General features: G+C 35.6%; 1 protein-coding gene across 2 annotated transcripts; it reads right to left on the bottom strand.

Annotated features, from left to right (window-relative positions):
• Positions 1-2031: 2031 nt before the first annotated feature.
• LOC136243319 (cytochrome P450 20A1-like) lies at positions 2032-13426 on the bottom strand. Of its 2 annotated transcripts, none has more exons than XM_066034844.1 (9): positions 13289-13426; positions 12913-12992; positions 11876-12048; positions 10310-10455; positions 10013-10180; positions 9138-9335; positions 8377-8561; positions 7640-7816; positions 2032-2408 (listed from the first exon to the last, which is right to left on the bottom strand). In XM_066034844.1, the coding sequence occupies exons 1-9, from the start codon at positions 13379-13381 to the stop codon at positions 2159-2161; spliced, it is 1470 nt and encodes a 489-aa protein (XP_065890916.1). In that variant the 5' UTR covers positions 13382-13426; the 3' UTR covers positions 2032-2158. The 2 variants fall into 2 exon arrangements, with proteins under 2 accessions (XP_065890916.1, XP_065890917.1); XM_066034845.1 differs by lacking the exon at positions 2032-2408 and adding an exon at positions 3336-4524.
• Between the last annotated feature and the right edge of the window lie 261 nt (positions 13427-13687).

Genomic DNA, 13687 nt, shown 5'->3' with positions numbered 1-13687 from the left:
GGCAAATAGAAGACAACAGTTATAAATGCTTTTACAGCTACAAACCGTACACTATGAAGAAAGTGAGGCAAATAGCTAAGTTTGAATTTTTGTGCCAAGATCGAGATACTCTAATAGAGCAGTCACTAGTCTAATAGAACACTTGCAATTCTAATGTTATCATTTTTAAATTGTAACGAAACTAGCTACCTTATTTCAATGTATAGTACACTTTATCATCAAACATAGTACAGGTGTTATCTCGGATAGGCTAACTAATTTCTATATGCTTTGCAAAGCATACACTTTGTTAGCTAAATGCTATCAATAATGTTCCCAAATTTGGATTTAATTTTAAATCCAACTAGAGTCCATAAAAGTGTATGTCCTTCATTCATCCAGCTATACCAAACAAAGTTTATGCGAATGAGTATAACTTGTGTACTAGAGTTCCATTCTTCTGCTCTTAGTGGAAAAAACACTGTTTTACCCTTGCCCCCTCGCCCCCCTGACAGTGTCTCCTAAATCCATCTATGTGTTCTGAACACTACCAGGAATATTAAGCTACTGGCTGTTTTATGGTATTCAACTCCTCAATGCCTATTGAACGCTATAATGGTTGTATACAATCACTGGACTGAACTACTGGACTTTTAAAGCACACATTTGGCTAATTGGTTGTAGCTATTGTTACATTGAATACAGACTATGCAGGTTGACCTGTCTACTTGCCACTGCCTGTTCATATATTCATATTGTGTAGCAATTTAGTTGAGCAGGTATCGTCTGCTAATCATTCTTGAATTCTCAGCAGCAATTGTTAGCTAAATCACTGACTTCATATTTTAATGATGAAAGATCCATTTACCATTTTACAGTCAAGCTTTTCTTTCAATTGTATGCATATGACTACCACTCTAGGGTATAAATTATACAGCACATGCTTATGTTGTAGAATAGTAGTAGCCATGCATCCTAATGATCATTTCAGTCTACAAAATTGAGAACAAAATTAAGTGGTAACAGCTGATTGCTATTCTATCCATTGGTAAAAGTGATGTATAGCTGTAGCAATAAGTTTGGCATGGCCACATTGCTTTCTGTGTGTATGTGTGTAAAAGGGGGGAGAGAAGTGGCCTAACCATATGAGACTAACATATTCTGTTCCAACCAGTTGCCCAAATATTTGGGGGAAAAACTGAGTCCAGTCCAGTGATTGTATGCACCCTAACCACACTACGTACCATTGATAAAAGATAAAGTTGTACTATATGTTAGTTCTCACATTCTGTGTGCATGGTAAACATCTGCAATGGTATACTACTTAAGCTGTGTTCAAAGTGTTAAAATTCTGTGACAGCCATATATATATTATACGTGAGCTGATAATGTATAATTATGTTGAGTTGGTGAGGTCACACCAACAGGAATTGAACTGTTCATGATCTGAAAGACTATATCATCTGGTGATCAATTTTATTGTAACTTTTTACAATGTTGAGAAGGTATCATCATACATCGCCAGTGATAGTTACACAGATATACAGTGTCTGCTACGACTTGATATATCAGAACTGTTCCATATGCAAACATTTGTAGTATATACCGTATACGTAATATGCTTTCTTTTTCCGTTGCAAAATAATTTTCTATGCAAAAGTTGTATGAAAATTTCTTACACAAAATTTTTTACATAAGATCGAATTGCTCTAATATAGCTAAATCATACAAAAATATTTTACATTAAAATTTTTTATCACTAAAATTTTTTTGCACGAAAATAAAGTGAATTATGGTATGTAGTTGTATAACATTACATAGAATTGTTAGCAGCCACACCACCCCAGTACAATGAAATGAATCGAACATGCAGGTACCAGTAGGTCTCGATTTTTGTGATCGTGCATTACTTTGGTCCAGTCCAGTGACTGCATACACCATAACCACACTACGTACCATTGATACTATATGTTTGTTTGCGCATTCTGTGTGCATGGTAAACATCTGCAATGGTATACTACTGTAAGTTTTCTATCATTGAAGCCTCACTACAATTTGCAATTTGTGTATATTATAATGTGTGTACATATTCATGCTTGTGTACAATTTTCATGTTAAAATATGATAAGTGCATGCAATACTATAATTATAACGCTATGTGATATTGTTACTGTTTTGGCTATTGATTCATCAGGTGAACTTGAAATTTCAAAGCTTCTTTAGGAGTAGTGACTAAACCATGAATTCTTCCCACATCTTTAGCTTCTCCAACTGGTTTGATAGTAAACTGTTGTAGTAGGATGGTCAAAAATACACTGACTTCCGTGTATGCAAAATGATATCCAGGACATCTGCGTGGACCATAACCAAATGGAGAGAAGGCAAAGGTGTTTTTACCTTGCAAATGGGAACACTGAGTGTGGTCAAACCTACAAAAACATTGTTAATGATTATGTACATACATATGTAGCATTTTATGCATGCAAAAAACTCAATATTCTGCATTACAAGGTATATATATGGCTATGTTAGCACATTAATTTCAGATTGATTGCTACCTATGAGTGAGGTGCTTTTGGAGTTAATTATAGTTAGGGCTAACACAACTCATAGATTTTGTGAGTCTGGCTATAGTACATACTGGTTTGAATTGTCCTCTACAATACCCCACACAAAAATTGTGATACAATGACTGTTAATAATAGTATTATGTTCTATGGGATTAAAGATCTTGATCAAGAAGGTGGCAGATGAAACTAAGGAGGAGTATGTCACCAAACACTAGGCTGTGATATTTTTTGACAATGAAACACGTGTTTAAAGTCTTCCATGCTGCTTATTTTCCTCTGGTAGTCAATCAAAAAATTTAGTACAGAAAGTGTATTACAACTGGACAAAACTGAACGAAAAAGTTAAAGTACATGCATCTTCATCAGCTCACCTAAATTCTGTTGTTGTCTTTGAAAACTACAAAGATGCTCACTTAGGCAAGCAACCAACAGTGGATACAATTTACAACTAAAGTCATAAGAAAAACTGTGAAGCAAATTGCCCTAAATTAGATACAATATAATCGATTGTGTGCTTCTGTGTGGTAGACAAAACATTCCATTACGTGGTCACAGTGATTCTAATTCACCTCAAGCTGAAAACAAAGGAAACTTCAAAGCTATTCTAGAATTCAGAGCTCTAGGTGATCCACAACTACAAAAGCATCTTCTAGAAGGTGCTATAAGAATGCACAGTACACCAGTTCAAGAATTCAAAACGAAATTATCAAGATTTGTGGTTCTCTAGCTTTAGAAAAAATTGGTAGTGCAATTAAACAAAATGGTCTCTATTCTATTATCTGTGATGAATGCACTGATGGTGCAAACAAAGAACAGCTCTCAATGTCATTTCGCTTTGTTTTTACAGATAAAATCTGTAGATCATTTGTGGGATATTATGAACTTAAACATGGTGCGACTGGTGAAGCTGTATGTGCAACTATACACTAACAGAATGCTATTTCTGAATGCAAGTTAGACCCTACATTGCCGAGAGGACAAGCTTATGATGGGGCTAGTAACATGTCTGGAAAATACAAAGGATGTGCAGCATTAATTCAGAAAAAGCATCCAAAAGCATTATATTCTCATTGTTGCTCCCATGTGCTGAACCTGGCTGTGGTTAATTCTTGTAATTCAATTCAAGTACGCGCAATCTTTATGCTATTATGACAACAGTTCATCAGTTTTATGATAGTCATCCAAAGCAGCAATATGTACTTGACAATCTTTGTGAAAATTCAAATTCAAAGCTTAAGTCGTTATGCAAAACCAGGTGGAAACAGCGTATTGAAGCTTTTCATGTACACTTTTATGGATTTGTGGTACAGGCATTTGACCACATTGTATCTAATCATACAGAGTGGTCACGTGATGCTGTCACAGATGCTACATCCTTTATGCAAGACAATTCTTGATTTTGAGTTCATTATAACACTGCACACTATTGAAAGATACCTATCCTACACCGAAGGATTAACTAGATCTTTACAGGGCAGAGCTACAGACATAGTAGCAGCCATTAATCACATTGATGTTTTGAAACAAGTCCTAACAGATGCACGATCTGATATTGACTGTCAATTTCATTCATTGTTTGAAGGTGCATCACGTTGTGCTAACAAACATGATGTTTCTATAACTACCCCACGATTATGTCGTAGACAAACAATACGAGAGAATCATCCAGCTTCATTTGTTGAAGAGTATTACAGAAGGTCCCTAGCTATTCCTTTTATAGACCATTTGAAATCTGAAATAAAATCAAGGTTTACTGAACATTCAATTTTAGCATTAAAGTGTTTGAAAATTGTACCTTCTTGCTTTACCTCAAATAGTGGTATTAGTGATGATGAAATGTTGGAATTTTTGGAAGTAGATTGTAAATCATCAGCAAAAGCTGAACTTGAAATGTGGCACACTTATTTTAAAGATAAGGAAGTTCTTCCAGACTCTCCACAATCTGCTCTTGAGTTTGCAAACCCGATGATATTACCTAATATTAGAAAAATGTTAATACACATTATGGTTTTGCCTGTAACCTCATGTGAAGCTGAGCGATCCTTTAGTGCTTTGCACAGAATCACAACAGTTTAAAGAACAACAATGGGCAATGATAGATTGAATGGTTTGGCACTACGTAATGTGTACAGTGGTACTCAATACATTCTATCAGTATTGGAAGTGAAAGCAGAGTTTCTTTTGTCGATTACTAGAGTCTACACTCATAGACAGTTGACTTGCAGTTATATAGAATAAAAGCTATCATATTTAGCTACATAATGACTGTGTAAAGTTTTAACATTTCAGATAATGATTATTTTTTTACAAGTATTCTTGAGTGTCTCTGCATGGAGCTTTACATTGACATTAGTGGTAGAGGTACCTAACTGTAGGCACTTATAAGACATATTCAGTTTTGGTACAGTTCAGCATTTATTATGCATAACAAATTGCTATACTCACGTAGGAAGCTTCTATACTATTGGATATTAAGATACTAAAAAGTGATATGCAGCAGTGTTATTCACGGATTGACCATTCTTAGCATAAACACTTAAATTACTGAGTTCATATTGGTAACCCTGTGCCTGCATGCAGATCTTATGTGGTTAATTGTGGCATTTATAGTGATGAGGCCTCAGTAAATAATCTATGTGGTGTACACAATTTTTATACTAAATTACTGTCAAAATTGCTACCAGATTCAATCTCTAGCTGGCAGCTAAAATTCTAAAAATTTCCTGGGGGGGGGGGCATGCCCCAGACCCCCCTAGAAAGCTCATGCTCTGCATTTCGCAGAGTGTGCTTCGCACACTGAACAGTGGTCTCCTCCAGGTGTGCACTGTCCCCTCTCTTAGTACAGATCTACACCTTAGTGGAAACCCCTTTGGAAAAATCCTGCATACGCCCCTGTGTTGTCTTGCGCAGAATTGTTCAAGGTTGAGCATAATCTTTTCAAAAGTGGAGACTGCATGGCACGTGATACCAGCCTTACATGGTTTAACACTTACCTGCATATTGGTGTATTTAATGCTGTTTTGATCCATTTTATAGCAGCTTCAGTGATTGTAATTTTGGTCAGAAACTATTTATAATTTCTCTTCATAGCATAGTGGTGTCATTGCATATTATATGATATTTATCATCCTTACAATGTGACAAGTAAAGCTGAAAAATGTCCAAACAAATCTAGTTTAAAATAATACCGGTCTTACATTTTGTTATCTGATTGTCATGTTTCCAAAGTATTTGTTAATTGTGACTTGTGTTGCCAGTACTTACCATGTTATATAATATTACTAGTTAGCTATCCCTGAAAATACATTGGGTAATACTTAGTATTACACAATACACACAGTTTTATTTGTGAATCACTTGCTTTGTTCATGTAATAATCTGAGTGGTCAGTCTACAAGGAAGTGGTCACTCTTGAGAGGTTTTACCTAGCTCATATGCTGTTCTCCATAAAATAGATATGTGGTGAAAATTTCATGTTATTAATAGTTTCCTATCTAGATTTATGACACTTTGAATATTGTGTTTGGTGCCATGCGCTATACTTAAAAAGCATTGAAAATACTGTACACAAAAATCACACTGTCAACTTCTTTTGCTTGCATCTTTTGATAGGAACCACCAATTGAGGTGGGGTTTGCACTAAAATGATCCTGAAAATAGCACAATATTTTTCATACTAATGAATGCATGGAATGTTAATTATTTAATTTAGTTGGAAATCTCTACTGAAAGCTTGTTTGGGCTTAGTTTACCTAACCGATACTATAGGGCTGAGCGATACTGCCATTTTAGTATCACGATCGATACTAAAGCCACTATTCACGATACTGAATAGTTCACGATACTTACAAATAAGTCAATCATAGCTGGTGCTACATAGCATATTGCTCAGCATTCCTGCAGGAAGTCCTTATAGGTGATAGCAAACTAGCCACTATCAACCTTGTTTACAGTAACAGTTATTGTAACACATGCATGCTTTGAGGTTGTTATGGTGTTCACACCTCTCTGCAGGGGAAACCAGATGGGTGGACTTTATCATTTACAAGGATTCTTAGCCTAGTACTGCATAACAAATGGATTTTTAATGACAGTAATGTACAGCATGGTATCACGATAGTTAATAACAAAATATCGCGATATCGATACTTTCAAAATATCGCGATATATCGCTAAAACGGTAGTATCGTTCAGCCTTAACCAATACTGCCTCATTGTCATCTGGGAAAATTGTGGCTGGATTTTGGGTGATGTTATTTTATTGGCCACGCTTATTCCTTTGTGGTTCCTACTATACAGTACTACTTTACTAGTCTCGCATGGCCAGACCGCTTTTTTTCGTGTATTGGGTGGGGAAATAGCTTAGTGGGTGGGGAAAAAAGTCCCCACCCAATATACGGGAAAAAAGCAGTCTGGCCATGCTTTCCCCACCCAATACATGGAAAAACGCGGTCTGGCCACGCGAGACTACTATCATACTGTATGTATTCAGATATTATGTTCTTTATTAAGTCTTACAAGCAACAGTCATCACATTTCAACATTACTGAGTATGTCCAGTTTAGTTCTTCTAATACGCATTTTGGTTTATCCAAAAAAATGATCCATCACAGATGTTCCTCCAGCATAGCTTGGAACTTTTACTTCCATCGTTTATCACGCATTTGGAACTCACTGCCTAAAATAGATCTGTCTCTATCTACAAACACCATTAAACACAAACTCTACAACTTCTTGTGGGATCATTTCAAACAGCATTACCTTTGTCCTTGCTGCCACTGTTCAACAGTGTCACCATCACCAATATATGAAGTACTATTGTGACTAATTACTTATAATATTCTTAATTTTGTTTTATGTAGTGTGTCACTGGCAGCACTTGCCAGTGGCTTTCAGTATAATTTTATGTACTGAAAAACAATAATAAAATAAAAAAATAAAAAGATACAGTGCATGATTTCTTAATGTACATGAAGGTCTGATACAATACATTAATCACACTCAAATAAATGTATGCATCAATTATCAATATTCATTACAGTTAGATGTTGTGTTTGACTTTTATCAAGCAACATTAATTAAATCCTCACCTCTCGGTGTATTTCCAGACAGTTTTATTCTTCAAGGACACCCCTAAAGCAATCACAACTGGTGTACCAGCAGGTATGTGGTAGCCTCCAGCTACAATGTCATCATCAGAATAACGTGCTACGTAGGTACTCAATGCTGTCAGACGGAGAATCTCATTTAGAATTTGACGTAATAGCCTGAAACAGACGTAAATGAATTTTATTAAAAGTGTTACATGCAGTTTGCACCATATCAATAGCCATAGGCATTAGCTCTGCTCAAAGTTTACTATACATTACATGTATTACTTTTATTAATAAAATAATTGTGGTGTTGTACATACATAGGTGGCAGACATGCCACACACTTCTATAGGCCCTACCATTACAAATAGTATCAGAGCTTCAAAAATTTCCCAGGGCATGTTACAGTCCTCCATATGTCTGTTGTATCAACAGTTAATAATATGGTCTTGGTTATATGCTTCAAACTCCACTGTGTAATTATCAAAACTACTTCTTTATCTGCTCCACCACTGCTGGTACTGTATAGAACTATAACATTGCTGTCAACAATAATATTATAGTCAGAGATTTTATACATGCTTTTTTTTTAAATTCAATCACTCTCTTCCCATTGTCATTTTATTAATTACATATATACTGTCAGAGTAATTCTCACTTAAGCAGTTTTTGTTACTATAATGTTATTATGTACAATATCTTGGCAGCATATTATAGCTACTCCTTGTACTTACGTGTTTTGATCATAGACATACTGTTTCAGTTTATCTCTTCGATCAGCTCCTACTTGCATTTTCATCTCCTCTACCAACTTGTGGTAGATATCTTCATTAAGCATTAGGTAATGTATTGTCCAGTACAGTAGGTATGCTGAACTATGAAGACCTCCCAACATAAATGTGATCCCATCAGATACAATCTACAATAAACTGCAGTATAATTATGAAGCTGAACTTGACTATACGCTGAAAGTAACTTTTAAACCAATGCAAGTCTCAAATGCATCACTTTCAAATGGTTTGTAATCTATTTAAGTATGTTATCATCTGAGAGTTGCCATTTACGGACAATTGTAAGTTGACACAAAAAATGACAATGGTGTGTTGAAACGAAAATTAAAGGACAAGGGTAATTTGATTCAGCTACATAATAAAATTATATATACTTGTATCACATCAATAAGTATGTAAAGTCCCAGTGGTGACTTGATCTTCTATAGCAACATGCAGTCTAGGCATACACTAAAGTGCCACAGCAGCTAGGGTCCAAAACTAGATCTCTCTTCACTAGCATATCAACTTCTGACAAACTATGATATAAAAGCTTTATTTGTATTACTATCCTGGGACCCAAAGCTTGTAAACACAGAGAGTCAAAATCATCGTGTAGAAAAGCTCTTAGACTCAAAGTCAATGGGCATGCAGTCTAGCTATAAGTTCATGCATTATACTACTTTTCTGTACAACTTGTCATAATTATTATTTCTATTTCTGACCTGTTCATCTGGGACACCAGATTGAAGTAAAGAATCCATAAATGGAACACTTTCTTGTTCTTCTCCACTTTGTCTTTTTTCAACTACCTCCTGGATAACATCTCTTAGTTGTTGTGAGTATTCGTTGAACATTTTCTCCCTGTCACTGCCTGGCGTAGGGAGACCAATGCGCACATTTTGTTCCATCTCACTCCATATCTGCACATAAAGTACATAATACACATGTTCATCCATATGTAGCCGGTTCATCTATAGGTGTCTTGCAAGAATCCATTAAATGCACCAGGCTTTATAGCTTCATTTTTCTCAATTGGTCTTATTCTGTCCTTTAAGATTGTTTTATATCACCATGGTATTTTTATGAGCAATTTATCATATGAAGGTTGTACATAATAAATGCATCTGATTTGGACACCTTTAGTATAAGATGATTGCTAAATTAGAAGGGTTAAATGGGAAACAAGATTGCTAAATCATAAGGGTGAACTGCAGAACTATTGATAATGAAATAAGAGGTTACATTTCTATACAGCAACACTGTAAATAATCATGCAAGTTTAAAAGATGGACTATTCTATTTAATAATTGGACACGCAGGTAATAAGGTCTATGTAGTGGCCATGGATGAGCTGCATTTCAAAAATCACAGGTTGTGCAGGTGTCTAAACCTTTTTTCTTGGCTAGTGGATATGTGTATGAAAGCATGATAGTCTGAGACAGTTAAGAAAGCACTTTATGATGCATCATTCACTTAGCTACATAGTGTTGTGTGTATATGCACAGAATGTTTACTTACCGTGGCCTTGTTGCTTAAATCAGACCAGTTATGTTATATGTTTTAGGTTCAAGTGTGTGCAATTATTATGTTCCTATACCTTCTGATATATGTTAGACATTTTGCGGACCTCCTCATCATCATTGTACAAACTACCATAGCATGTCCTAGTAATGGCTTTGAGTGTCATAGTTAGAAATTCCTCCTTCACATCCACAATGTTATCACCACCAAGTTGGGACCATGTGTTTGCAGTTTCATTGGCAATCTAGATTCAGACACATGTAGGAAAATTCTATGGCTATATGCATAGCTTTATAAACCATACAACTTTACAATCAACATTACATAATCATACTACAACATTTCTCATGTATTTTTGAACATGCTTACTTACTTTTACAAACATAGGTATATAACTTTCCAGAGATGTTCCTTTTAGTGACTCATATAACCATTTCCTTCTGTCTTCCCATTCTTCTCCATTAGCATATAGTATACTTTGCGGTCCCACAACAGGTTCAAACAGTGACATCAGTTCTTCTATTAATGATAATAGTATTACAACAAGTAGTGGTAGTACTGGCAGTAGTAGACTGTTCTAAATTTTCCTTTTACCCTTCAAACTATGCATGGAACCAACTACCTCAGAACATAGCTAATGCTCCCACAATCACTGAGTTTTGTAGATATTTACGTTATATAATTACACCTGTGCATTATAATCATACATGATTCCTGCACAGTACACAATATGGATACAGTTACTGAAGAACAGTAATGATAATTATTGTACTTTAGCTACACAATTACTATATCTGCTATGAATACAGTGCATGCATGGGTGCAGCAGTGCAGCTAACAAATCACAAAGTTTCACTGGCAGCAGTTAAAAGCCATAAAACTTAGTAACTCTCTGACTATATTTGTATTGATTCAGTTTTAGGCTAACAAGGGTGGCTCCACAGTGGCGGATCCAGGATGGGGCATTTGGGGCAAATGCCCCCCTCCCCCCCCCCCCCCCCCCTTCAAGAAATTACATACAAGATTGAGATACTCTAATAGAGCAGTCAATTACTCTAATAAAGCAGTCACAATGTTCATGAGGCAGTGTAGCTTACCTATGAAGCTATAAATAGGATTTTATTTTACATAACAGATGTGATATAGTTGGTAAGGATAACTAGCTATTATTGTTGTGACCTTTTTTTTTTTTTTTTTTTTTTGGGTCTTCAACTGGTTTTCAGCAAGTTTTTTTGGTCTTCAACTGTTTTTCAGAAAGGTGCCCCCCCTCTTTCCAAACTCTGGATCCGCCCCTGCTCCAGGAATTTTGGTGACTGCATGGTTTCCAAATTATCTGTTGCATGTGCACTTAAATCTAGAGGGGTCTGCGAGCATGCTCCCCCAGTATTCTGAGATAATAATATTATATTCTCCAAAAAAAATCAGCATTATTATACATAATTACATTGATATAGGCTGCTTATGCTTGCTAATTCTGCTGGCATATATATAGGGAGCATGCTAAACAGTATTATAGCTATAGCTACGTATGTGACGTTTGAAGCATACGACAGATAGGGATGCCATTGTAAGGGTCTGAGAGCATTCCCCCAGGAAAATTTTCAGGTCTACTGTGTTGGTTGTAAACTAAATGATAAAGGTTTGACTGTTCCATTATGGCTGTGGACTGATCTATTAGAATGTTTCCATCTGGACATTTAGCAAAATCAATTTTAATTGCCTGAATATAAATGACTAGTTTTTGGAAACCTCCCTAGACCCTCCCCTGACTAAATGGACTAACTAAATGGTTTTGAACACAATATAGCTGTTATATACATATATTTCAAATTTCATCATCCCCTTTAAAGTGCTATAGCTAGTTGTAAAATGTAATTCTGTTATAATCCTATATACAAACTATTTATATGCATGCATGACGACACTGAATTATACTTACTTGGTCTGTTGGTTAACTTGACAGTATCCTTAAAAGTCTTAGGACTACAAATACTCACAACTCTTTGTTGACCCCACCAGAATGCAATAACAGGTTGGTGACCATTTTTATGTAGGTGAAGTAGATATTCGTGCATACTACCATATTTGTGCATTTCAACTAAATCACCCATCCTATAAAGCAATCATGTGACACAAATATAAAAGATTTTTACCTCTGTACGTATTATGTACGGAGGGTGTACATAACTATATGTTCAGTATATACGTATACGTCTACGTCTGAACTAGCATGCTAAATCTAGTACATTTTTATGTAATACAGATATAGCTAGTATATAAAGTTATCAAATCAAATAACTTTTATCTTGATAGCCACTTGTTTGCTTAAATCATAATTTTTATGTAGAATGTATTATTCCCTATAGTTACAAGTAATTTTATGTTTAGATGCACATGTAGGGTATTAATGTACTAGTAAGCAGATACTTGGAAAGTTTGATCTATATAACTTTGCATACTCTTATAGAGTCTAGCTGTAAAAGTACTTTATATGTATGTAGGGAGGGAGAAAGCTTGCATGTATACACCTTTGCCTATGTATTTCATGACTAAAGTTATAAAGTGTATCAACTTAGTATACATAACAAACTCAATTGTTTTTGCAGTTCTTAGTAATAATGTCATATGTACCAGTGGGATGGTGGCAATGAATCAGCATGAAAGACACCTGGCATCAAAAGTATTTTTGTTATCAAAATTGAAATCAAGTTCACATTACACTAAAGCCCTTGACTGATATGTAGCTTTGTTAACTTGAGTACAAATAAGTCAACAGAATTAGCTATTATGCGTCTGATTTGATTACATGACTGAATTATAAGGAAGACTTAAGCTACACAATATAGTACCCTATATAGACATGCTGCGTGGAGTTAGTTAATCATAGATGCATGATGTGGATATCTGATATGTGTGAACAAAGGTGCACCAAAATGGCTGCATATACAAATCTTTCTTTGTATCTAACCAACTTACTGTGAATCTGCTGGCTTCTGATCCCATCCTGGAATCACCTTACAATTTCTATCATTGTTGTTCAGTTTTTGTTGTTTTTCCTGCAATATTGATATTGATAACTATACACCTTTAATCCCTGCATGCCTATAGCCACACAGAGTAAACAGACCCTATAAAGCAGTGGTAAACTGACATGACAATGCTAGCTACTTATGGTTTAGCTATTATTACTATATATAATGGCTAGATTGCGCTGCATGAGCCTGCAACAGGCGTATATAAGGTTGTATCCAAATGTGCAACTGAACGCCTTGTAGCTAGCTAGCTATATAGCTAATAACAAGCTATGGCTACGTAGCTATAGCCGCTATATAGCTACGCATGATCAACTTACCAGAGCACTTTTGGGCCTGGATGATATTATGTAATACAGGACAGCAAATACAACTAGTCCTATTACTGCAGAATAAACGAAGAACTCAAACATGACTTAAAACACGGAGCGGAATGTCCTTACAGCTTGCAATTGGCATATTATAGCGCGCTATAAATTACGTAACTGATCATGTGTCGTTATGTGCATGCGTAGTCATAGAGCTGTGTGCACTAGCTACCAGCACCATTGTAAATAGCTATAGTTGAGCTGATTCTTTATTATCCGCTTAAGGCAGTGTTTACTGAACCGAAAGTCGGTTCAATAACGCCGGGGCTATTGAGGGGTATCACTCTTTTCACCCTATTTCACATCTCTGTAGAACTTAGACAAAAAACGGTGAACCAAAGGGCGAAAAAA

This window comes from Dysidea avara, chromosome 13 (genome assembly GCF_963678975.1).
Source record: "Dysidea avara chromosome 13, odDysAvar1.4, whole genome shotgun sequence".
Taxonomy (NCBI): domain Eukaryota; kingdom Metazoa; phylum Porifera; class Demospongiae; order Dictyoceratida; family Dysideidae; genus Dysidea; species Dysidea avara.
This window is presented reverse-complemented; position numbering and strand designations above follow the sequence as displayed.